The sequence below is a fragment of the Canis lupus genome, chromosome 11, assembly GCF_003254725.2.
Source record: "Canis lupus dingo isolate Sandy chromosome 11, ASM325472v2, whole genome shotgun sequence".
Classification (NCBI taxonomy): domain Eukaryota; kingdom Metazoa; phylum Chordata; class Mammalia; order Carnivora; family Canidae; genus Canis; species Canis lupus.
This window is the reverse complement of record NC_064253.1, coordinates 23357952-23385842: the sequence shown is the minus strand read 5'-3', so window position 1 is coordinate 23385842 and position 27891 is coordinate 23357952. Positions and strand designations below refer to the sequence as shown.

At 39.4% G+C, this 27891-nt stretch overlaps 1 protein-coding gene across 4 annotated transcripts in view; it reads right to left on the bottom strand.

The window, feature by feature from the left end:
- The window catches only part of SMAD5 (SMAD family member 5), a 55104-nt gene extending 27315 nt beyond the window's left edge, over positions 1-27789 (bottom strand). The window contains exons 1-4 of one of the 4 annotated variants that reach the window (XM_025432039.3): positions 27632-27779; positions 26709-26927; positions 22957-23137; positions 4626-5197 (exon numbers count right to left, since the gene is read on the bottom strand). In XM_025432039.3, the coding sequence (XP_025287824.1) occupies positions 4626-5028 (403 nt within the window). In that variant the 5' untranslated portion in view covers positions 5029-5197; positions 22957-23137; positions 26709-26927; positions 27632-27779. Of the gene's footprint in view, positions 1-4625; positions 5198-22956; positions 23138-26708; positions 27240-27631 lie in introns of all 4 variants that reach the window. The other 3 variants (XM_025432038.3, XM_035697058.2, XM_025432037.3) reach the window with 3 other exon arrangements.
- Positions 27790-27891: the final 102 nt, after the last annotated feature.

The following is a 27891-nucleotide window of genomic DNA, read 5'->3' as shown; positions in this document are numbered from 1 at the left end:
TTCTTGTTCAAGTTCAGTTTTCCCTAGTGAAAATAGTAACATTTCCTACATAGAAGTCCTCCATTCAAAATCAGTTTTAGGGCAGTCTGGGTGGCTCAGAAGTTTAGCGCCGCCTTCAGCCCAGGGTGTGGTCCTGGAGACCCGGGATCGAGTCCCAGATCTGGCTCCCTGCATGGAGCCTGTTTCTCCCTCTGCCTGTGTCTCTGCCTCTCTCTCTCCCTGTGTCTCTCATGAATAAATAAATAAAATCTTTAAAAAACAATCAGTTTTATAAACATGATAATGAAAATGCATCCAACAAAGCCTAAATATTTTGAGATATATATATTTTTTAAAGGTTCTTATTCAACTATTCACGTTCTCTGAAGACCCAAATGACCCATCACAGAAATGTCGGACTACTTTTCCCTATAAAATCCAAACAAACCTGATTTCTTTAAACTCTTACTGTATCAGTTCATTTTTTTCAAAACTTTCCCATATTTGTCAATTTAATTTTGCTTCCAAAAATCTCATTTTGACATCATTCAGCAGCAACTAAATCAAACTGTTTTTAAGCTAACTAGGTCATACTTCCCCTCCCAGAACTAGGGATATACCTGAGTAATGAGAGGCTCTATAAAAATCAGTATTCATACTGGTTTTTGTCTCTTTCCTCTGTAGTCAATCTGTGTTGTAATTATGTGGTTAACATTTGACTACAATTGTTTCGTTCTACTGTATATTACTAACTGCTGTTCCCTTTACAGAATGATGGGACAGCTGCCATTAGAGAGTAGGACATTAGACAGCAAGAATTTCTATGTTTAGCTGGCTAGCAAGCTGAAAGACTTAGTGAAATAACTACTGAGGAATTCAATCCAGTAAGGATTCCTTTACTTTTTAGAAGCAGAGCTAAAATCACTGACTTCTCTCTATTGTTTATATTCACTTTAACAATATTTTCCTCCAAAATACAGTTTAAAAAGACATGCTGTAAGAGAGAGCAAATACAGCAACCTAAGGCTCCTCTCATACTGCTTCCAGAAACAACAAATTTAAACTCTTAGCCATCTCTTCGAACATTTACTTTGCGCAACGCTAAATAATATGCTTATGTTGTTGTTATTAATTTGCCAAGGCATCATTTGCCAATTTGCTATTGTGGCAAATTAAGTAATTTTTTCCTTATATCATTCTACCCCACTCCCATTCCCATTCCCCTCAATAAAGCTACATAAAAAATGTTGGCTAAATCAACAGCTGGTGTTTATTATATGTACAAATATTCATTCCTGAGCCAAGTATGTACTATGATTATATTTTTTTGAACAGTGCTTTAAGTAAAGCTGATTATTGACTTGTTGCTTCATTTGCTTAATCTTAAGTACATACCACTAATATTTCTAGAAGTCTAAAAGATCTGTTAAGTTTCTATCAATACTATTTTCCACATGCCACAAATAAACAAATTATCTATTAACTCATTTTCTGACCTCTTCATCCTTCTATGATCTAGACTGGTACTCCTTAAGTCTCCTACGGATCTCAAGTCCTTAGACTTCCTTTCTCTTCTCTCCTGTTGGACCCCATTTCCTTGACCTAATGTGCTATTTTTTTTTTTTAATGTGCTATTTCTTAAGAAGGGTAAAAGGAAGATAAATTTTTAGTCCTTGCATATATGAAAATATCTGTCTTTTGTTTGTCTGCAGACAGATTCCAGCATAAACAACTTCTTCTGAATTTTAGGGGTACTGCTTCATTGTCTTCTAGAATCCAGAACTGCTTTGAGAAAGCCAATGTTCTCACTTCCAGTCCTTTGTATATGTCCTGTTTTTTTTTTCTCTCTGGGAGCTTTCAGAATCTTTTTTTAACCGTGATATACTAAAATTTCATGCATAGGTCTTTTATCCCTAACAGCACCATCACTGCTGTTCCCTTACCTAGTTTCCATACCTAATGTTATTTCCAGAGCTTTTTTTTTTACCATACCAGGCTTATTATCTCCATGTGAAATCCAGCATGGTAGACATCCTCTGTGGCCACCATGATTCCCAACTCTTGATATTCACCCTTGCATAATCCTCGTCCTTTATGTTATTATCTCTGATTTGCTACTAACCAACAGAATATGGCAAAGTTGATAGAATGTATGTGATGACATGGTAAAAGAATATAATGCCCTTCTGCCAAGACCTTCTCTCTTCTTACCGTCTTTAAAGAAGTAAGCCCGCCATGAATGTGAGCTACCTATGAAAAAGGTGTCAAACAAATAAAAGCAGCCACTAGTCAACAACCATCAAGAAGAGTCCAACAGCCCACAAGGAACTGAACCCCATCAATAATCACATGAGGTGGGAAGCAGATCCTTCTTCAGCTGAGCCTTATATGAGACCTAAGCCCTGACCAACATCTTAAATATAGCCTAAGAAGGACTCAAGTTAAGCCATGTCTGGACTCCTGGCTCAAAGAAACTGTGAGATAATAAATGTGTATTAAGCCACTTAGTTAACCTGTAATGCAACAAAAGATAGCTAATGCATCCAATTAGTATCTCCGCTTATACGATTCATTCATTAAAAAAATATATTTAGGGGGGCAGCCCCGGTGGCGCAGAGGTTTGGCGCCTGCCTTTGGCCCAGGGCGCGATCCTGGAGTCCTGGGGTTGAGTTCCGCGTCGGGCTCCCGGCAGGGAGCCTGCTTCTCCCTTTGCCTGTGTCTCTGCCTCTCTCTCTATCATGAATAAATAAATAAATCTTAAAAAAATAAAATAAAAATTAAAAAATATATTTACTGTGCACCATATACTAAGAGCCAGGTAATACTACTATTCTAGGCACTGGTGATGCAGTACAGAATGAGACAGACTAAGTTTCTGCTTATACCAATTAATAAATAAAATAAATATCTAACACATCATATCTAGCATCAAGTAGATGGGGGTATTTGAGCAAGGACTAACGGAGTGAGAAAATATGCCATGACAAGATCAGGCAGGAGAGTAAGCAGAATTGAGAGAAAAAAAAAATCTAGATGCAGTAGTAGGGCAAGTCTATGGAAAAGAGGAAGTTTGAAGAGAGGTTATATAGGGTCTTGTGGAAATCTAAGTGTGACAAATGTTTTGAGCAGGCACAGATGTGATTTGCTATCTTCTTTTTTTTTTTTTTAAAGGCTTATTTATTTTAGACAGAGAGAATCTCAAGCAGACTCCCTGCTGAGCATGGAGCCCGATATGGGGGCTCAATTTCACAACCCCAAGACCATGACCTGAGCCGAAACCAAGCATCGGATGTTTAACCAACTAAGCCACCCAGGCACACCCATGATTTGATATTCTCTAAAGACCACTCTGGCTGCTGTGCAGAAAACAGAATGGGTTGGCGGGAAAGAGAAGAGGCAGAGAGACCAATCAGGGCACTATTTAAGATGAAAGATGATGACGGTCTATACTAGGATAGTTGTGTTAGAGATGGTAAAAGGGGACATCAAGATACATTTTGAAGGTAGAGCAAGCAGCATTTGCTCATAGCTCAAATCAGGACTTCAAAGAGAAATAAAAGATGACTTCTAGGTAGCAATTACATGAATGCTGGTGCCATTTACTTCAACAGGGAAAACTACAGGAAAAAAGGACTGGGGGAGGAATCAAAAGTCCTACTTAGACATATTAAATCTGACATGTTTATGAGACATTCAAGTAGAGATGTCATGTGGGCAACTGAATCTGGGAATAAAGAAGTCTAAAACTCAAAGGGGAAGTTCACTCTGGAGTTCAAAATGTGAGCACAAGCTTACAGTTTTAGGACATGTGACAGTATGAGCACCCACAGAGGAAAACTATGGATGTAGAAAAGGTCTAGGGACGGAGTCATGTGAAAACAGGAAAATAAGCCAATAGAGGCTAAACAAAAACAGCCAGTGAAGAAGGAGAACCAGAAGAGTGTTGCGTTTCAGAAGCCAATAAAGAAAAAGTTGTGAGTAGGAGGGAAGGAGAGTGAGTGTCTCAAATGACACTGAGAAGGCAAGTAAGATGAGGGCTGAGAATGACCCCTCCTCTAGAAGGAGGCAGTCATCAGTGACCTTGACAAGTCAAATGCTAGGAGAGAGAGACCAAGTGGAAGGTGTCCAGAAAGAACAGGAGGAAAGTAACGTGAAGATAAAAACAATGGAGTCGAAACTAGAACTCTTTTTTAACTTCTGTTTTAGGATGGGCAGTAGCATGACATGCTCATGTGCTGACAGAAATAATCGAATAGAGAGGGAAAATGTAATACTGGGGAGAGGGGTGACACCTGTATGAACAGACTTCCTGAGTAGACAAAAAGGAGTGGGATGTAATACACACATGGAGCTTAGGTTTCAAACAAAAGAGAGACACGTCATCCACAGGAAGGCAGAGCACATGTATGATGGACTCTGACTCATGTACACATGACTGACTGTTTACATCAAACATGAATTAGAACTAACTACTTGGGAGCTATTGTATTTATATATAAAGAGCTAAACTCAAAATCCACTACTTCTTCCAAGATTAAAATCTTGAAGGAAACACAAGGCTAATACAGCCTTTTAATTACTAAGTCCACTGAAATGTAAATCAGAAGGAGACAAGTTTTTGTAATTCTTCTCAAGGTAAAACCTACCTGGACTCTCCACTCTCTTATAGTGGTATGGGTTGATACAAACTTCTTTCTGCTTAGATCCAAAAGGAAATTCACAAATATCCAATGGCTTGAGCTCATGATGACTCTGCAAATCAGGCCAGCGCCAAACACGGCAATATATAACATGGGGTAAGCCTTTTCTGTGGGAAACCTGCAGGCGTCCATCTAAAGATCTGGGAATAGTGACACATTTGCTCGGCTGTCCTGGACTGCTCAAGGCTTTCTCCAGTTCTTCCATGGCACCCTTTTTCTTTTTGAGCTTTTTCACCAAAGCATCAACTGCCTTTTCCGCCCATTTCTCCTCTTCATCACCTTGTTTCCAGCCCAACAATCGCTTTACTGCTGGACTAGTAAAGGAAAACAAGCTGGCCATTGACGTCATTTGATATAATTCTTCAGAGACCTTCCTGCAACTCAAAGTCAGTGGCCACTCAAAGAACAGCTCACGGATGAAAAGTCACATACAGGTTCTAAGCAGAAGTTCCAATTAAAAAGGGAGGAGTGACATTTATCTTCATAAGTGCCATAAGATTCTTTCATTGGTTCAAGTCCTGAAAGAGAAAGAGGGAAAAGGGTAAGATCCCTTACGTCAAGGATTGTAATTAACATAGAGCTAAGTCAATCTAAATGAAAAGTATGTTATTTTTAAATAAGAGCAGAAAAACATTACAAAATAAAACAAAAAAAAACCTAAGTCTAGAAAGAGAAATTTTCCCTAAAGTCCTGTGACCACTCACTTCCTTTCTTCATAATAGGAACAAGTATCTCACAGGCAATGCCAAACAATAACCAAAAGCAAAAACAGATTGCTCTACTTCCTATATACTATCCAAACAAATAAACCTCTAGACTTTTACTTCCTTTCCTTAGACCATAAAGCCCCCAAACGCCTTTCTAAGGTTTGATTCTGAAGTACTTCTCTTCACTAAAACCCATGTCACATGCCATGTCAATTTTAAACACAGTGTGTTCTAATGTCAACAAAAGTTTTCAAAAATCTAACTCTTCCCTAAGGTCACTATCCTCTATAAAGTGTTTCACAGACTTGTATTGTTTGGGCAAGAGCCATAGTACTATTGAAATCCCATTATTAGATGCAAATTTTATCAAATTTTATATTATTTTTTTCATAAGAGGTAACAAATCCTCAAATAAATTGTAACACACGTAATTGCCAGAAAAACGGGAACTATCTATGTTTAAAACTAAGAATGCCGGGATCCCTGGGTGGCGCAGCGGTTTGGCGCCTGCCTTTAGCCCAGGGCGCGATCCTGGAGACCCGGGATCGAATCCCACTTCAGGCTCCCGGTGCATGGAGCCTGCTTCTCCCTCTGCCTGTGACTCTGCCTCTCTCTCTCTCTCTCTCTCTGTGATTATCATAAATAAATAAAATAAAATAAAATAAAATAAAATAAAACTAAGAATGCCGAATAGATTTAAAGAGAATAAATTCAAAGTTTAACCCAGAAAAGGAGTTTATAATTTTGTAATTCTTATTGCCTATGCATGTTAAGGAATCTTCTCTAGGCAGACCACCCCTCTGCACCCTTGCGAAACTCTTGGAGATGATAAGAGGGAATGATATGCAGTGGCACTGCACTGATAGGAGTGGGTACAATTCCCTGTGGTCCACTACACAGCCAACGATAGACAATAAGCAGCTAGTGAAATATTTAGCAGGAGTAATGTTTGGGAAAAGGATGCCAGTAACAAAAGAGGTTTCCTTTCTTGTGCCTATTGCAAATAATGCTGCAGCTCTGCCTTTGACAAGTTCTAGCAAACTGTAGCATCAAAGACCATCTTCTCAGAAAAAGAATGCATGTGTTCAATTAAAACCCAGGTAAACATAAAATAAAACTGAGTTAAATTCAAGAAATAATAACTGATTGCAAAAAAATAAATAACTGATTGCTTGTTATGTGCCATACATTGTGAACTGCCATGACAGTGCTTAAAAAAAAGTCACACCAAGTTATGTTTCATCTTAAGAGCCAATTGATTCATTCATTCAATATATACTTAACTGAGCTATAGTAAGCGCCAAGCATTGTTCTAGATGCTGATCAACCAGCTGTCTATCCAGATTGCTATGAACCATGGCTAGAACCTAGAACCATGGGGGCAAAGGTGCACAGAAGTAAAGGAATATTCCTCCTGTGTGGACAGACTTCCTCAATCCTACATGGGATAATTTCTGCCAGGTAGGCAAAATTAGCTACATTAAACTAAAGAAATTCAAGGAAAGACTGAAAGCTTGTCAGTAACAGGTCACAAACTATAAAATGTTATGTTATAAACAAACTTTAAGAAGGGCTGAACTCAGCTGTAGCTACATCAAGGGTATAGGATAAAAGCCATCTGGGCCAGCCAGTAAAGGTAACAAAGTAAACCAAAATATCCTCCACTGTCTAAGAGGAGAAATTTCAAAGGCATAGGGACACAAACAAACAATAAAATGTGTGGATAGACATGAACACAGCCATTTCCTAAAATAGAAAGTAGACAGGTCTGGCTAATCCTTACTTAGTAACACTGGAACTTAATGGAGGCCAGAGGGGGGTAGTGCAGATATGTGGGAGAGACAATATATGAATAACAGGGAGATTAAGTTGAGGAAGGAGACATCATGAGGAGAGAAGCTTGAAGACCAAACACTAGACTGTAGTTAACTACTAGACAGTGTTTAATAAATGTTAATTACTAGTCTCACTACCATCATCATCAAGTACTAACCATATTATGTATTAATCAAAAAAAGGGAAAAATTATTTGTGCAAGTAAACAAACAAGGACTAGAAGGGATACCCTAAATTAACCATTGCAGTTACCTTTGGGAAGAGGCATGGAATAGGGAAATGGCAGGAGAAAGGGGTCCTTCTGCTTTCTTTTATATATTTCTGTATTGTTTTAACCTTTTCACAAAGGGAATCTACTAATGCATTACTTGCATAATACAAAATAAAAATAGTAAATCTAAAATTGTGGTAAGTAAAACAGACTTACAAGTGCTGGTATGATACAGAGGCAAAACTAACGCATGCTATGTTAGAGGTCAGGATGGTGATTTCCCTTTGAAAGGAAGGATATTAACTAGAAGGAACCCTGAGTTTCTGCCATTCTGGCAAAGTTCTGCTTCTCCTATGGGTGATTATATGGGTGAGCCCAGTTTGTGAAAATTCAGCTGGTGGGAAACCTAAGATGTATACACACTTCTGTACGATTTTTAAAAATTTTCTGGACGTATAAAGAAATATAGAGTACTCAGTTTCCTTTCCCATTTTTCTCCCCATTATCAATCAATTCCCCTTCTCACAGGTAATCTTTTGCAATTGTCTTTCATGTCCTTACAGAGAAATTTAACACAAATATATACGTAAAGCTTTTTTTTTTTTTTTTTACATGAACAGTGGTATTCTGCCTTCGGCCCAGGGCGTGATCCTGGAGTCCCAGGATCCAGTCCCACATCGGGCTCCCTGCATGGAGCCTGCTTCTCCCTCTGCCTGTGTCTCTGCCTCTCTCTGTGTCTCTCATGAATAAATAAATAAAATTTTTAAAAATAAAGAAACAAACAGTGGTATTCTAAAAGAAAAAGGTATTCTAAAAAGAAAAAGGTATTCTAAAAGGAAAAAGGTACAAATATATAAACAGTGTATCTTCAAGATCTTCCCATTCCAATACAGAAAGTGCTTCCACGGATTCTTTTCTACTGTACAGAATTCTAGTATAAAAGTAATCTTAAAAGTATGTCAAACTATGTCATTCCTCTGCTCAAAAGTTATTCAGTGGCTTCCCAATATACTCGGTATCCAAATTCCTTAACGTCACTTTATAGGGTCTATATGATCTGGTCTTTGGTCTCTCCTCCAAAGTCATTTTTGACCATTCTCCTACCTAACTTTGCACTTAACCAGTCTTGACTTCCTTCCATTTCTCAAGTGCTCCCAGGTCATTTCTACCCCAAGGCCTCTGCACTTGATGTTTCCTCCCCTGATTCTCTCTGATCTTATTTAACATGCTTACTCTTTCAATTAATTCAGCTGCTCAAATGTCACTCCTTGAAAAAGGACTTCCCTGGCCATTTTATCTAAAATAGCATACATCACTATCACACTCCCATCATCATTCTCTACTGCCTGATCCTGTTTACTTTTCTTTCATGGTATTTATCCTAACCTGATCAACCCATCAATGTTATTTACTTATTATATGTCTTCCTCAGTGAAACATTAGTAGGCAGGTAGCTTCATGTTCCTTATCCCTCATCAAATTCCCCTGGACTGAAAACAGTGCCTATTTATTAAGTGAGCAAGCAAGTAGTGAGCTAAAGAAAAACAAGTTGGAAGAATATACATTCCTTTTTATCAGAGCAACTGTATAAAAGTTAAAACAAAATCTTGTACTTACGGGTACACACAGATTTGGTAAGAGAATAAAAGCATAAATAAAAATGATACACCAATCTCAGGACAATGAATACTAGTTGCCACTGCTAAAAGGAAAGAAGTATGAAGAATGGAAAAGCTTCAGCTGTGTTTCTTTTAAAACCAGATTTTAAAAAAATTTAGCAAGTCATTAGATATTATATTCTCTACTGTTAAAATATTTCATAACCCAAAATATTCACAATTTTTAATTTTTAAAAAGTATATGATGAAAACAGAATATGATCAGATTCTGTCCTTTATAAGACCATGAACCAGGTATCACTGTTTCTAAGTCTACCAACTCTTCCATAAAAAAGGGATGATGGTTCCTAAGTGACTGAAATGTTGAAGTAATAAAATATTTTGGGACACCTGGGTGGCTCAATCGGTTAAGCAATCAACTCTTGGTTTTGGCTCAGGTCATGATCTTAGAATCATGGGACAGATCTCTGTGTTGGGGTCTGCGCTGAGCATGCAGCCTGCTTATTCTCTTTCCCTCTCCCTCTGCACCTCTCCCACTGCTTGCTTGCATGCGTGTGCACTCTCTCTAAAATAAATAAAACCTTTAAAAACAATAAAATATGCATGCACATGTGTACACACACATAATATATGCTTTATACACTAAAAAGTGTTTTTTAAAGATTTTTATTTATTTATTAATGAGAAACAGAGAGAGAGAGGCAGAGACACAGGCAGAGGGAGAAGCAGGCTCCATGCAGGGAGCCCGACATGGGACTCAATCCTGGGTCTCCAGGATCACGCCCTGGACTGAAGGCGGTGCTAAACCGCTGAGCCACCCGGGCTGCCCTAAAAAGTGCTATCTGAACATTAATTATATCATTAGTATTGAAGGGAAGAAGAAAAAAAAGAAAAATTTTTTAAAAAATGAAGGGAAGAAGAATCAAGACTCAAAATATGGCTGGATTTAGCACCTAGGTGGGTCAGTTAAACGTCCAATTCTGGACTTTGGCTCACATCCTGATCTCAGGGTTGTGGCATCAAGCCCTACACTGGGCTCTTCTGGCCTTGGAACCTACTTAAGATTCTCTCTCTCCTGGGGCAGCCCAGGTGGCTCAGCAGTTTAGCGCCACCCTCAGCCCAGGGCATGATCCTGGAGACCCGGGATAGAGTCCCACGTCAGGCTCCCTGCATGGAGCCTGCTTCTCCCTCTGCCTGGGTCTCTGCCTCTCTGTGCGTGTCTCTCATGAATAAATAAATAAAAAATCTTTTAAAATAAACTTTGAAAAAAAAAAAAAAGATTCTCTCCCCTACTCCCTCTACTTCTCACCAATCGCTCTCTTAAAAACAAAAACAAAACAAAACAAAAAGGCTGGATCTAGTACCAACCTAACATACCCATCACTATACCACTTATACACACTTTCTGGTCCAACCCAAATTCCTATACTTCTGCCCATCTGGGTCTTCCTAGAGAAATCTCAGTCATCCTCAAGGAAAAGCTCAAGACCAATTCATTTGGTGAATAATTCCTTCATCACCCAACTCTAAAGAGGCTACGGTCATTGAGTATCATAAAAATTAATAAGACAGTGATAAGAACAGATCTTAACTTCCCAAAAGGAGTACAAAATCCTTCCAGGAGGAAGCCTTCAGCACCTGGCACCACTCCATGCATTCTACCACATACTAAAGGAATGTTTAATGAACAGCCATTGATTTTTCTATCAACTGTACCTTGAAATTAAAAATAACTTCAAATTTTAACCCAGGTGACTAAGATAATGATAACTCCATTAGCAGAATTAAGGTCACTCAGAAAGTTGTTTAGTCAGTAGGGAAGACGGTTAACTCTACTGGAAAAGGGTCATGAGTGGAGACACAGGTTTAGCAAGGAAAAAATGAGAAAGATTTAAGATTTCACACAAAGAGCTGAAACAGTAATAAAAAATAGGTTTTCAGCAGAAAGAGAAGGGTGGTATGTTAACAGCTGTGCATTAGGGAACACTGGTAGGGAAAAGGAAGAAGTTACCAATGAAGTATTGTTAAAAGGAGGAGTTTAGGATTAGATGCAATGGTACTGCAGAATTTCAAACACAAGATAAAGTTTAAAAATAATGTGAACAAAGAAAAGGCCAATGACTGGTTAATGAGGATGTCATTAGTCCAACTCCAAGAGACTGGTTTCAGAAAAAAGATTAGGTGTCAGATTCCAAAAACCTAAGAGTCAATTATTAAATATTAGTTAAATCTAGTACTGGGAAAGGAGTAGGGACAAACCACGTACTCAACTCTTTAAATATTGAATGATTAGAAATTTTAGAAACCTCTCATGATACTCTCTCCAAAAGTATTTTACAACTTTGCAAACTAAGTAAGTTGTATGTGCAAGTAATCTGAGGACTCGTTATCTAAGTCTTATCTAACAAAGTTAAAAAAAGGGAGCAAAATTCATTCCAAAAATTTACTGATGAACAAGCATTGATAGAGCATTTCACATAAGAAAATATCACAATGGCCATTAGATGGTAAAATGGCCTCAACATTAGTTATCAGAAAAAAAAATTTTAAGAAACCAGTGAAATATCACGCCATATTACACATAAATCCCTATGACCCAGCAATTTCATCCCTAGGTATATATCCAACAAAAACAAATGCTATTGCCGCCAAAAGTCAAGTACATGTTCAAAGCAACTTTATTTTCACTAGCCCCAAATATCCACCAACGGTGGAGTGGGCCAATAAATCATAGCAACAAATTCAAATTCTTCACAGCAATGACAAAGAACATATGAAAAACATGGATGAATCACATAGACATGATATCACATAGATATAATGAAGAAGTCAGATATAAAAGATCACACATTATATCATTTCTTCTCAAAAACAGGCAAAACTAACCTATGTCATCAGAGACAAGAAGGTTACTAAGTGAGGGTAAGAGAGAGAGTTCTGGGGATAAAGAAATATTCTACAACTTGATTTGGATGATGATGACACAGATGCAAACATGTAAAATTTCACTGAGCTATGCACATAAGATTTACCAAAAAAAGTATTTAAAAAATTTGTTAGTGAACTAATCACTTAGAAAACTGGTTCCCAGTCACTACCATCTCCCTCACCATAATGGCTAATAAACCACCAGTGAAAGTGCAAAGTTTGCAAAATATGAGATTTCAAAAAGTTTGTTAAAATAATGCCCAACAATGTAGGGCATGGGATTTAATTTTACCCTACCAGCCCCACAACCAAGTAAATTAATGTTAACTGTTTCAGGAAGGCTGACAAGGGCCAGGAAACTCCTGAGCCAGAGACAAAGGACTTTTATCACTCACGGCACAGCAAGCAGCATAAGCATCAGATGTGCTGTTGCCTTTGCCTCCAAGAGACCCATGGGAGTGATGTAATATGGCCAAGAAGGACAGTACTCCTGCGGTGAGTTTGCACTGATGAGGAACAATTAGCCTGGGAAACTGACGATTTTACAGTTACATCAAGCAAGCCTCTCTTTGTGGAAAGAGAATAGCTTCACTATCAAAGGATTAAAAGTTGTCCTTAGTAAATAAAATCAATGTGTATTTTGTTAATGGATATTTTTGTAAAAAAAAATGTAAATGCTCTTTATGTAGCATAAGTGACAAATATAAAGAATGCCCTATCACACTAATAAGTTATTGTGAGAAAAATTACACCTAATAGGATGCCTGGGTGGCTCAGGCGGTTGGGCATCTGGCTCTTGATTTTGGCTCAGGTCATAATCTTGAGGTCCTGAGATAGAGCCCCGCATCGGTCTGCACTGTGCATGGAGCCTGCCTGCTTTAGTATTCTCCTTCTGTCTTGCCACCCCCCTCCCCACCATGCTCTCTCTTAAAAAAAAAAAAAAAAAAAAAAATTTTTAAGATTTTATTTATCCATCCATGAGAGACACACAGAGAGAGGCAGAGACACAGGCAGAGGGAGAAGCAGACTCCCTGCAAGGAGCAGTGTGAAACTCAATCCCAGGACCCCGGGATCACCCCACCTGAGCTGAAGGCAGACAGATGCTCAACCACTGAGCCACCCAGGAGTCCCCACCAAAAAAATTTTTTTAAATAATCCTATCCATCAAACTTGATTCATGCTTTATTCACTGTAAGAATACATGTTTACAGTTATAACCTAATATTTTTCTAAAATTTTAATCTTTGAAAATAAAGTCTCAATCAGACCTTTTATTCATAGTTCAGTTTAAGATACTGATCAAATTTTAAATAGTTTCATTTTAAATGCGCTTTTTAGAACCAATTATCATTATTTCAGGAAAACCTACACATAACATGAGCTTTTCCTGATGACTTAGTTATCCTTATGAACCTCTCTGCTGCTGTACTGTGCTGGAAATTCTCTGTAAAAAGCACAGGACATGGGCTGCGTTGCTACTGACTAAACAGACAAAAGCACATGAATGATCTTAAAAAGTTACTTATAGAGATAGAATTTTGGACATTTGGCTTTCTTAAAAGACTGTAGCTATTTCAAGGATTCAACAGCTTCCTTTCAAAATCAGCTCCTTTGATGATGATGATGATGATGATAATGACAGTAATAGTAATAAACTACTACCATTTATTGAACACTATGTCAAGCACCGTTAAGGACTTACACTGAGAGACCAAAAATCATTAAAATCTCAAAAGAGTCGTATCAGGTAAATTCCATTATTCTCATTTTACAGATGAGAGAACAGGCAAGGGGAAATTAAACAGGACTTATTTCTATAGATAAGAAATAGAGGCAAGAATGGAATCCTAGCAGTCCAGCTCCAGAACCCACACTCCTAAACATTGTACACAGTACCTCCTAGAAAGAAAGCTTCTCACCAAGGAATATCTTTCTCTTAAAGATCTTTTCTATTGTTCTCCATATTTTTTGTTTCAACAAAACATTCAAATCATTGTTATCAAAAGATTATACAGTTTCAGAGACTAAGAATAATCCTGTCAATATGCTGATTTTCAAACTGATTTTTTATACTACTCAACCTATCTTATCAACTTCTTCATCTACTTTAACCCTCTCTTCTCTCAACTGAGCTAAGTCAATAGGTATGAAAGATTGTTTACTACTATCGTAAAAAAAATTTACATTTATTATGGTAGTCTTACTCCAAAGCCTTTCAACGTTCATTAGGACATTTTTGCCACACTAAACACTAGAACACAGTATGTGTGTGTATATGTGTATATGCCACACTAAACACAGTATGTGTGTATATGTCTGTATACACATATATGTATACACCACACACAATTACACACACTCAACTCTATTTCACTCATCCACTTCCTAATATGTAATATTTAGATTTCTAAATAAAATTGTTATATTGGGATTAAAACTGTTTTATTATACCCATATGATCAATTTTCTCCTGTAAACTTTCCTGGAGAATATATCAGATTCAAAATAACACCTTGATCCACACTGAAGTAAGGGTATCATAGTGCATGGGACACAGCAATAGATTCATTTCACTATATTCACTTAAGTCCTTGGTCATGAAAGATTTTTCTCAATACATCCACAAAAAGATAGATTAAAATACTATACTTTTTCTAGTTTGCGTGTATTAGCATGTTACGTGAACTCTAAGAAAACATGCAATACCTCTGGAAAATCAGTGTATGATTAGGTTTTTTAAGGGACCAAAAGGTTTCATTTTGAATCTCTTATTGAAAAGTTGGTTCATAGGGGTGGTAGAAGGGGAGGAGGGCGGGGGGTGGAAGTGAATGGGTGACGGGCACTGGGTATTCTGTATGTTAGTAAATTGAACACCAATAAAAAAAAAATAATAAAAAAAATAAAATAAATAAAAATAAAAAAAAAAAAAAAAAAAGAAAAGTTGGTTCAATTTTCATACCCCTTTTGCCTTTTACTATATAAAACGAATTTAGAAACACTAAGACACCCATTCTCAGTTCAGTCAGCCGACTGTGTAACCATTCATAATTCTTTCCCATAGTATCCCTAAACTTATCCCAGTAATAAAAAAAAGTCCCTAAAGGCTATATTTAGTAACTTTAGTCTTGAGAGGTTATATATTGCTGGGCAGTTTAATCTGGTCCTCTGTGCTCCCTTTCTACAATGCTTTCAGAAACTACTGAGGTACAAATATAAGCAGTGCTAAACTTAAATCTCAGACTTACTTATACAACACACATTTACTGAATGCATCTAAAAAAAAAGGGCAAACCACTAAGCCAGAAGCTAAAAGATCAATCAGTTCCAGGCCCAAACTAAAAGAATTACAAATTGGTAATTAAAATATGCCCGTATCAGGGCACCTAGGTGGCTCAGTGGTTGAGTGTGTCTGCCTTTGGCTCAGGGGGGATCCCAGGGTTCTGGGATCGCGTCCCCGCATCCGGCTCCCTGTAGGGAGCCTGCTTCACCCTCTGCCTATGTCTCTGCCTCTCTGTATCTCATGAATAAATAAATAAAATCTTAAAAATAAATAAATAAAATATGCCCATACCTAGCTACAATACACAATGGAGAATGGCAGATGCCCTAAGGGTGTATAGAGCACTAAAAGAAATTCAGGGGGGAAAAAATTTTTTTAATAAAAAGAAATTCAGGGAATGGCCCTTTTTGGAATGGGGGAAGTGGAAAGACAAGAAGCATGAAGTAGCTTTATCATAGGCATAAAAGCGATTGTGGGTAAAAATCTACAAAATCTGATTTTTTTATCTACTATGATGAGTAAATACTAAATACAGTTTGCTAAAACATAGGTGGTAGAATTAAAGAAGTGGCTAGGAATATACAATAAAGTTAATCTGTAATATATGCGTTGGGGGATCCCTCGGTGGCTCAGCGGTTTAGCACCTGCCTTCAGCCCAGGGCATGATCCTGGAGGCCTGGGATCGAATCCCACATCAGGCTCCCTGCATGGAGCCTGCTTCTCCCTCTGCCTGTATCTCTGCCTCTGCGCCTCTCTCTCTCTCTTTCTCTCTCTCTCATGAATATATAAAATCGTTTTTTAAAAAATACATGCTTTGTAAAAACCAAATTTGAATTCTAATCAACTTGGGTTCAAATTCTGCATCTAACATTTACAACTAAACCTCTATTTTTTCTATTTTATTTCTATTTTATTTAAGAAATACCAGTTCTAAGAATTAAATGAGATAAAAACTCAGTGCCTGGCATGGTGCATACTCAGTACTGTACTTACTATTGTAATAATGATGAACACTTTGGTAACAGGCTGAGGATTTTAAAAATATAGCTGAGCTACTTTATTTCAACAAATATACAAAGCCATCTACTTAAAAGGTACCATTACTGTATTAACCTTAAGGGAAGAACAAGATGCAAGTTAAACTCTCACACAGTGCTTTCATAAGAAATTAAATTTTTCTTCACACTATCATCCTTCTGCCCTCAAGAATGTAAGTCCAAAGAGTACTCCAGTATTACTCCAGTACTGTCATACAAGCCACTGACACTCATCTGCGCAGGTTCTGAAACTGGTGTTTGCTTCATCTTCCCAAAGGGTGTTAAATGGAAGAAATGACAACATAAACAGAAAGGCAAAGATTATGCCCACACAATGACAACTACACCACAAGTACCACCTGGCCAAAGCCAACATGCAAATACCATCAAATGTTAAGACACATCCCAATTTCAGAGATGTATACTGGGTGAAAAAAAATGTAACTACACATTAGAAGAAATAAGGAAACAATGCAGCTTTTTCTTTTTGTCCTCCCAATGTCCCTTCTCATGTTTCCCATCACTTCCCACCAGTATCTGTTGCTCTCCTTTCTCTTTTGTTCTCATTCCTTTGACTCTTCTTTCTTCATTCCTCATAGCTCTTCCCAGATTCCTTACTGCTTACCTCTGTGCTCTCCTCTAAGTAGAAAGGAAAATGCATTTGACAGCCCAGATATGTGATACGGTACTCTACATGAAAACCTGGCTTCTGAGCAGATTCTATCCATGCCTCTGCCATGCCTCATCCTAGGCTATTTAATCCAGTGAACCTACCCTAAAGTATACCACTGGGAAGAATACATATTTATTATTTTTTAAAGGTGATATATTTACTTCCTAAGAAAACAAGGACGCTTCAAAGAACTTAAATTTTGGCATTATTTTCTTTTGCAATAATTATCCCTACGAAGCAACTTCACTTATAACATTTAACATTTATTTAACCTTTTAGTATCTATTTACAAATATTAAAGCCTTATTTCAATAGCATAATCAGGGACAGAAGACAAATTCTGTTTTCTTTTTCTCTTACTTCAGCCATACTGAATCAACCTTTTACAATTCTAAGTGTCAAACTGAATCTTTTCCTTAAAAGCCAAGTCTTGCTACAGTAATGCACAGTGAGCTAACCAAGTTAATAAAACAAAAAAATAATAAAACAGTTTTGTTTATTAATAATAAACAGTTATTTTATTAATAAATAATATTATTAAGTTTTGTTAATAAAACAAAAAACACAAACTAAATTGAAAGTGCCTAAGATACCTTTCAGGGAATTTCTATTTCTAGCTTTAAAACCAGAGAATCCCCCACCCAAATCTAAAATCCCATTAGGAAATATACCAGACAACCTGTGTAAGCTGAGCCAGTTAATTCTCATCAATATTACAGTTTGAGTGAATATAATTAAATGTAGTGATCAAACACTTTAAAACTAAGATCTTGGGATCCCTGGGTGACGCAGCGGTTTGGCGCCTGCCTTTGGCCCAGGGCGCGATCCTGGAGACCCGGGATCGAATCCCACATCGGGCTCCCGGTGCATGGAGCCTACTTCTCCCTCTGCCTGTGTCTCTGTCTCTGCCTCTCTCTCTCTCTCTCTCTCTCTCTCTCTCTGTGTGACTATCATAAATAAATTTAAAAAATTAAAAAAAAAAAACTAAGATCTTTTTAGAAGGATCATAAATAAAAATGATAGGAAGAGGGATTATCTCAATATAACTGGAAATGGAGGGCAGTGGTGAAAGGTAAAAAGATCATATACTTCTGAGTAAGACTGAAGAAAAAAATCACTGGGCTGCAAATGGCTAGTGAGAAAGTGGAAGGCTTAGCCAGTGTACAAAAAGCTCTGCCTAGCTCCAGGTCCCTCCCTCACCCCCAATCACACACACTGCACCAAAGTGAAGAAAAGCCTTAAGGATGAGATGTAGATAAATGCACATATTTGTACAAATTTTGGGAATAATTATCACAAGATCAAAATAGGAATATGACAATCTATAATTCTAATATAGTTGGTAATGAAGGACAAAAATAAGGAAAATCAAGTATCATTAAGCCAAATGAGGCAGGAAGACGACAACTGCCCAGTTTGTGAAGCAAAAGGGAAAGGCACCACCATAGAATGGATACTAAACAGGGAAGAATGAATATGAGGCTAGAGTCAGGCTGTTGGAAAGAACCCTATGCACAGGGCTGAGTTCTAAGCAGAAAGAAATGTTCGAAAAGTTAAAAGACCAAGAGACTTAATTAAGGGGGCAGAGAAGGTAGAGAGAAAATATGGTAGAAATTCAACTATGATAGAAAGACACTCCAGCTCAGGGATACACAGACCAGGACAGCAATGGCAGTAGATAGAGACAGAAAAGGAAGATGTGACAGGCATTACAAATAAACAAGAGGACTTGGTGACCACCTATAAGAGAAACAATGGCAAGCAAGAAAGGTGATGGTTTAAAAACTATAAAGTAAAGAAATCCACTTACCTAAAAAGGGCAATTCTAGTTACAGCCAAGGCGAGGCAACAAAGTATTGGTGGAGGGCTGGCTCTAAGGGAGAAAGCACTGATGTACCTCCAAGCAGATGTGAAATTAGAGCTCAAGAGAGAAGGACTCTGTAGATTTGAAAGATCATATGAATAGAAGTGAGTTGTACCTATGAGAGTAGAGGTTTCATTTGTTCACAATTTATTGGGTCTAATAAGCCAGGAACTGAGGCTGAAAAAACACTATCCATAATCTCAAAGATCTTAAAGAGTAATGGAAAAAAGAGAAGATGCTGTGAAGAACTTCCTAAGCTGGTTAGCATACCACTAAATTTTCTTCCAGATTTGTTTCCATAGGATAACCAACAAAGACAGGGCATTAAAATAAAGCAAAAAAAGGGGGCACCTGGGTGGCTTAGCCAGTTAAGCATCTGACTCTTGATTCTGGCTCAGGGTGGTGAATTCAAACTCTGTGTTGGGCTCCACGCTGGGCTTCAGATTCTCTCTCCCTCTGCACCACACTGTGCCCTGCCCCCACCCCACTCACACGTGTGCCCTCACTCTCTCAAAATAAAAAAATAATTACATAAAAGAGTAAAATAGATGTACAGCAAGCACAGAAGGTCAGTATCTGAGCAGGTAGGAATATGTGTTACTTCTTATATCAAAACCTGGAGGTACTTAAGAATTTAACTATGAACAGATTATCTGCTATCACCTTGGCCTTTTACAGTCTACCTCTGGTTTATGAAGATCCGACTATATAACCCTTCCATTAAACTGTTTTGTCATTTCTCGGAGAAATGACTTCCGAGCTAGAAAGAAAACAAGGATAACGATAAGATTAAGAAATTCCTGTGTGTTAAGTTCCGTGAAATTCTTCCATAAAACTGCACACTTGGGTAATAATGCAGAGTACTTCAGAAACACAAAAAAAGCAGGGGTATCTCAGCTATAAATGAAAACATGGTAAATTTTAAAAACATCATGCATTACAAAAGAATCTAACACGTTACAAAACACACACACACAAATATTAACTCTAGTTCAGCTCTAGCATCCCTTCTTCAGCAGGGAAGCCTCCCTAGACCCTGCTGGGTAGGAGAAATTCCCCTATTATACATTCTCATGGCAAGCATCACATACCTCTACTTTGTAGCACTTAACATACCTGTATTTTTACATTTAATTGTCCACCCACAAAACTGTAAGCCTGCAAGAATAAAAATGAGAGGAACCATAGCTATTTTCACTCATTACTGTAAGCTCCATGATACATATGCTTAAGAAATATTTGTTTTAATGAGTGAAATGTAATGTGCATAAAAAGCTACTAAAAGGACCTTAGCTAAAGGATTGGGGTATGTCTCACTTTCAGCTTCATATAATTCTGTACCTTTTAAAACAAACATACTTCATATACGGTCAGGGGAAAAAACAAATTTCAAACCAAAGTGCAGCTGCACTTCAGCCATATTAAAATCCATACTAAGGAGAGGATTTACATTTCAAGAGACATTCATATTTCAAAAGAACTCTTTCCACTGTATCTGGTATTACACAAATTTGGAGGCTTGAAATTTAAGAAAAATCAGTGAGAAACTAGGGGCAAATACCTTCTGCTCCCGATAAATATTATTAAGAATTAATCTTTCAAAAGCATTTATCTTCCTATACTGGAATGTCTTTTGTACCTCAGAGATTCTACAAATGCCATTCTCTGCCTGAATCACTTTCCTCAAGCCCCAACCGCTAATTTCCAAGCTCTCTTAGCATTTGGGCTTTGGCTTCAGCTATCATCCCAGAGACCCTCCCTGATCACCCCATAATCCTATATCAAGTAAGTTTCCCCCAATCTCTAATCCAATACCATGTTCATTTCCTTCACTCTCTGAACCAATGTGTAATTACTAATGGACTTGATTTTTTTCTCTCTCCCACTAGAATGTAATCTTTAAGAAAACTGTTAAATTTATTTAAGTAATTCATTCAAAAGTGTATTTTTTGAGGTATTATTGTGGGAATATACACATGAATATAAAGGGGACCAAAACCTTTGTCCTCATGTAGCATTATACTCCAGGGGAGGGAGACAGACAAAAGACAGTAATTAAGTGATCATTATAGTTTGTCAGGTAGAAAGTGCTACGGAGAAAAATTAAGCAGAGGAAGGTAAGAGAGATGTGATTTTAAAGAGAGTGGCTGAGCTGGGCCTCAAGTGAGTAGGCACCAACTGAGTCAAAACTTTAAGCAAATAGGTAGAAGCAAGCCAGGTAGATATCCCAGAAAATCGCTGCAGGCAAAGGCAACAGGCAATGTAAAGGTCCCAGGGTGGGAGCATGTCTGGGATACGCTGGTAAGTGCAAGACCAGTGTAACCTGAGAATAAAGTGAACAAGGAGGGGGAAATAAGAAATGGTGTTAAACAGGTAAGAGACCTGCAAATAAAGACACTGGCTTTAACTCTAAGTCCAATGAGGGCACATTTGAGAGCTCTGAGTGGAGACATGACATTTTCTGACCAACATTATTAAAGAATTACTCTGGCTGATGTGTTGAGAATAAACAGCAAGGGTAAAAGTGGGAGACCCAGTTCGGAGTTGCAGTCAGCTAGTTAAGAGATGATAATGGCTTGGACCAGAGTGATGGCAGTTGGATGGTAAGTAGACAACTTCACATACATATCAGGAACAGTAAGTTTCCTGATGGAAGAGATATGGGGACTGTGAGAAAAGAGTCAACAATGATTCCAAGGTGTCAGTCCCAACTACTAGAACAGGATTTCCCATCAACTGATTTGGGGGGAAGGCTGATAGCAAAGCTAAACGAAGATCAGGACTTATATTTTACATACATTAAATGTATGAATGAAATGTGACTAAGCTTCACCAGGCTTCCATTTCAAATAAAATCATATTAATATCAAAAAACCCTAACGATCCTGTTCTTACCTCAAGCTACTTAAAGTAGGATCTCTTGGCCAACTCCTAGAAAGGCATATACAAGCCACCCTCCACACTCATCCCCAGACAAACACACGCACACATGCACACAGCTCATGCCCAGACTTGACAAAACAATTCATAGAAACATTTCCCTCACTTTCTGTTCCAACATCTCTGCTTCAATCCAAAATAAAAGGCAAGCAACCAATCCAAAACAGAACCTGCTAATAAGCACATCAACCCATGCAAACAAATGCCCACATGGGTCACAACCCACTAAAACCTCAGCCAAACCTGTAGAAAAGAATTACAGATGGGGAAACAAATTTATCATAACCATCAACAAAATTCAGATTTGAGATTAGCGCTCTACTTCCCACCATTTTAACAAGAATCCCAGATCTGCAGCAGGTTTGAGAAGCAAGGCCCTTAGGATCACCTGCAATGGAAGAAAGTATATGCAAGAGTAACTTTTTTGTGGTTCATGTGGGTAAAGCTTTAAAAATATCTTACCCTATGGTTCTAATAGCAATAGTAGTCCCCAAGTACCAGCACCACTAGTGTCAAACCAATCCCAGATCCAGATATACAATTACTAAAACATATAAGCCATATATCTATGGCAGCAGCAAGGAAGAAAAACAAACCAAGAGTAAGTTTGCCTACAAGCTTTCCTAGATTCAGAAATCCTATTATTTATGGGAACATCTACAAGGAAGAGGGGATACAATCACGTGAGCACCAAAATAACTCTCCTAGAGAAACACTTAAATTACCACTTTTCTGAATTGTAGCTGTCAATTTCCAAAGATATCAAAAGTTCTCATAGTGGATTTCAAAGCCACACATGAGCTGAACTCATGTTCCCTGACACTTCTCACAGAATAATCTTATATAGTCTCTCTCTGTGCCCACACAAGTCTCTACCTTATCTCCCACATCCAGAGTTTTGTTTCCCAGTTTTTAATCACTCTTTAAACTTCACCTGCTCCTCTAAGTCCTCTAATTAAGCAGAGCCTGATCTAGATGTACACTCACCCCCACAGAGAGCCTACAAGATTTCCTATATTACTACCAGATGTGTTCAAGTATACTTGTCCAGGCATGTAGGCACAGGAATAGACACAGAGTTGGTCAATCATTATAGTGCTTTCCTTTAAATTATAAAATCATCAAGGGCAGATACCAAATCATTACATTATAAAGTGTGTCTCAGAAGCACAAAGCACTAACCTGTATCCACAATGCTTTAGGAAGATGCTCTCCAGATACCTCATATGCAACCCAGAGTTCAAGTCACATAGAAGAAGAGGGAACAAATATGACTCTGGGTACCTTCTGAGCTCCTGTCGTCCTTCATTTAACTTATACTTTCAATCCCAAAGAGTTGGTCAGTGAGTTATGTAGGCACTCGCTTAACAAAGCACAGAAATGTGAATAAAGAGAAAACAGAAGACTAGCTTTGAAATATTTCAGCAATACCCCCTTTTCCCTGGGAACATACAAACCAGAATAACTAGATCTCAAGTTATACAGCCTTCCAGATAGGATGCAAGGCAGATCCTAACACATCATGAAAACAGAACTGAACAAAACAAAACTTGTCTTTAAAGCACCAGCCATATTCTGAGCTCATAGTTAAATTTGAAAAGTGTAAGACACTTCTCAGGACTCCAGATGCTATGCTCAGAGAAAGGTGGGATGGTGACACCAGTTTTTCTCTTACTGTTATTTTCAGCAATAACAAAATAACATCAAAGTCAACCAAAAGGAAAAATCTAGTTAGAATCTCACAGCACATCTAACCACTGTCAAATTTTCATGCAGTACACTAGTCTATAATTTGTATATATGTTACAGGCAAGACTAGCATACCAAAGAATTTAAGAGCAAAACTTGTTTACAAAATGTACTTTAACAACTAGCTTCCAAAGGTCAATTACAATTACAGGATGGTCCATAGAAAACTCTCTAATACAGAATTCTTTCACCTAAAATAATTGTCACAACCAAGTTAGGAATATTACAATAAAAGCAGGAAGAAAAGTCACTGAAACCACCACTCTGCTATGATAGGGCCAAAAACTTCACCTAGCTGCCCAAACAAAAACAAAACATAACAAACCAAAAAACCCACCAAAACTAAAAAGTAAAAAGCTAGGAACTAGATGGTTATTTACGAAAAACCTCTGTCATTATCCCATCTTCTCCAAGTTAAACAATTAAAATGTTAGAACATGAAGGTGACATATGAAAATGGGAAATGTCCTAACAACAATCTAAATCTTAACAATTCTTTAAAAAGAATTGCAACTACTAAACAGATCTCTCAGACTCACAGTTCTAGACAACGGCAATAAACTAGATAATCTAGGGTTAAAAATTTCAATTCTGCTAGCTTTGGAAGTATAAAAACAAGATGTGAGAAGACATAGATAGGCTTCCTGGAGTTGTGTATCTCTTTTTTTTTTTTTTGGTGGAAAGCACCCTATCTCTGTGCAGCCTTCTTGGGTCCTACTCCTCCAGATTAACTCTCTACTTCAAAATATTCCGACTGGGAGAGGTAAGAATCATCCCTCAGGCTATGACTGTCCTTTTTATATAAAAGGCAATTTTCTTCAATGTCCTTGACCTTATGTGTAGACTGTCAAACCCCCTGGATGTAAGGTGCTGGTAACATCTAAAGAAATAAACTAAAAAATAAATAAATAAATAAAAAAGAAAGAAACTATTTTGTCTTCTTCTTTGTGATTAGGTTAGTAGGAACACACACACATACACACACACACACACACACAGAGAAGACAGGGAACACGGACCCTCCAGGAGCAAACAGGGAAGAATGATAAACCAAAGGAATAAAGGTGGCTATATCCTAAAGTATATTCAAGCAGGCTCTTAAATTCACCCAAATGTGTGGCTCATTGCCTAAACCAACATATACATCTGGTAATAATAAACACTGATAAGTCATAAACAAAAAGGGCTTTCTTAATTCAAAAACTCTACAAACTACTGGTTAACGTTAAAATTTACACAAAACACTATCAAACAATAGGTGTGAGACGGATTTTAGATAGTATTAGTATTTCAATTCAAATTACTAAGAAATGAAAAACTGGTATTTTACTGCCTCGTCTTTAAAACACTAAGAAGCCAGTATCTTTGATTTGACCAAGTTACAAATCTGTTTTCAGTAGACAGAGAAAACATACTGCCTCTGTTTAACGCAAAGGACAAAAAAGATCATCACTGCAAATCATAATGTTTGGGTTCATGATGAAAACAGGAAACAGACAGGCTGCCCAGGTATAATTACGGTTATAGTGTAATGTGCCTTCAGGTTCAGCCAAGAATTAAAACCCAGTGAAGAGTAAGCAGAATTTACTTGCCTCTACCTTGCTGCAGAAGGCAACTTTTAATAATACTTCCAGCAACATGTTACATAACCAACAGTAAACAACAATCTGATTCAAACCTCATTAGTAACAACATTCTGCCACAGTCTCCCACTGAAATTAATAGCTGACTTTGCCAGAGGGGAAAGAAATGCAACACTTACCAATCTACCCATTTCTGTGGCGCCTACCTAGGACAACCAGACAAGTGGATAATACCACCAAATTTGCACAGAATCTATGAAAAATATTTTATTCTTCTCTTTTCCCCAGTTCACTGCCAGCTTTCCTCCCTTTTACCAGACCGTATCATATGGGTGCATTTAAATCGAAGAGGAAAGCAAGTTGAAGAGGTACACCTAACTTTTGCTGCCTATGTTAGCTATTTCAGATATAAAAGGAATGGAAGGGTAAATGAGGAGGAAATTTTTTTAACAAAGATACACGGGGGGGGATCCCCGGGTGGCTCAGCGATTTAGCGCCTGCCTTCGGCCCAGGGCGTAATCCTGGAGTCCCGGGATCGAGTCCAGCATCTGGCTCCCTGCACGAAGCCTGCTTCTCCCTCTGCCTCTCTCTCTCTGTCTCTCATAAATAGATGAATAAACTCTTAAAAAAAAAAAAAAAAGATACACAGTAACATTTATGCAATAAAAACAGCCACGTAGAGAAGGCACACTTACTGAGGGATCCACAATATAGGTGGAAAGGAGGACTGCAATCATGCAATCGAAACAAAAGTTAAATTTTAAAAGTCTAAAACGTATTATGTACCACCTTTGTGAAGGTTAAATTTTGTTAAACTGTCTCTTATGTTATGTTTTGCATTCTTATAATCTCGGGGCTCTCCACAGAGGGGAAAAAAAAAAAAAAACCAGCCACCAAAGAAAGAGTAGAGGAAAAAACAGCTACCAAAAAAAGAGTAAAAGAAAAAAAGAATGTGTACACATATGTAAATAATCCCTTACAGACTGAATGTGGAACACACTAACTTCCTAACAGTACTCTGCTCAATACACATGAAACTGTCACACTGTGTCAAGGTATTGGTTTTCCTTTCAACAGCCACCAACCACCACGCTGACATCTAGCAGAAATTCTGAACTACTTTGCGATGTCACTAAATCTCCTAAGGTCCTGGAGCCTTATCGGGTTTCAAATCTAAAATCGAAAATCCACTCTGGGCCACTCGGGTCCTCGAGGGATATCGAGCTACTCTAGTTTTTAAGAACTTAAATAATTCTTAAAACAGCCAGGTCCAGCACCCTCTCCCCTCCGCGTGCGAAGCCAAGCCACGACCTCCACCTATTCAGCCTCGGCTGCTAGATAAGGGCACTTTTGGTAGGTGCTAGGCAACACGCACGATGTGACAAACCCAACCAGACTTCAAAACTTTTTCCACAGAAAGATAAGGTAAACAAGATATACTTAGCACCACACCCATTGAAAGGCACAGGCAGCCAGGAATGTTTCTCCGCCCCCCGCCCCCACCCCCGCCCCGCCCCCCCCTCTAGACCTCCAGCTGGTCAGGAAACAATGTCTCTGCAATCAAGATAGTGATCTGGCCCAGGGTGTTCGGGCATTCCTCACCTCCAGGATGGCCTACAGCTCCAAGCTCCATCAAAACCAGAATTGGAACATTTTGTTAGGAATCGGGCACGCGTCCAAGATACCCGGACTATCCTCGCCCCAGTTCTTTTTTGCAACCAAAAATCTGCTTTTTTGGCTACTGAGCATGCTCCGATTTAAGACAGGCGCCACATGGGAGTTTTCAACGCTTAGGCTCCAAACTCCACGTAATAACAGCAGCTGAAAGGGGGAAGAGAGGGGAAGGGGGGAAGGCGGGGGGGGGGGGGGGGAGACGGGAATATGAATCTGAGCACTGATCGTCAAGTGAAAGACCCGGCGGAGACCGACTATGATGAAGGCAAGCGGGCGCCGCTTGGCACTGCTCCTTTTGCACCGATGCAGAAGTTCACACGCGAGGGAGAAGAAGAAATGTTTGCAGGGGGGGCACCGGCACGGCAAGCGGCAGAAACCAGGTCTAGCGAGCGGCTGAGCGCGGCGGCAGGTCCCCAGTGCGCGGAGCGTGATTCCCACCGATAAGCGCGATCCTCCTCTCTGAAACGCAAGGCGGCGGCGAGTCACCGAGCCCGGGAACACAGCTCCGCGGGCGGCGGATCGGACGGCCCCAGCGAGCGCGGCGGCCCGGCGGCGGCGTGCCTCAGGGCGGCGGGGGCCCGGGCACGGCCAACCGCTCCCGCCGACGCCCACGCCCACGCCCACGCCCCACGCCGGCCCGGGGCTCCCCGCCCCCCTCAGGCCGCCGCGGCCCGGGGCTCCCCACCCCCTCCCCCCGCAGGCCGGGGCTCGGCCTACCTCCCCGCCCCGCAGGCCCCGGCGGTTTCCGTTCCGCCCGCGGCCCAACGCCCCCGCCTCGGCCCGACTCCAGCCACCGCGGCCTGATGGGCGAGCCGGGCCCGGACGGAGCTGCGGCCCCCGTCCCCGCTCACCCGCCGGCTGGACGCGCTCCCCCGGCGCCGTCGCTGCGCTTCCCCTCCGTGCAACTTTATTAGCAGCTCGGCCGCGGGACACGCGCACGGCGCCCGCTCGCCCAGGACCCGGATGAGGGAGGGAAGGAGCCGGGAGGACGCCGCTGGGGTCCGCGCATGCGCGCCAGACGCCGACTGACCGCGGCGGCGCGGGAGGGGGGGCGCCCGGCGCTGGGCTCTGCTGCGGTCCGCGCGCGGCTCGAGCTGCAGCGGGCCGGCCC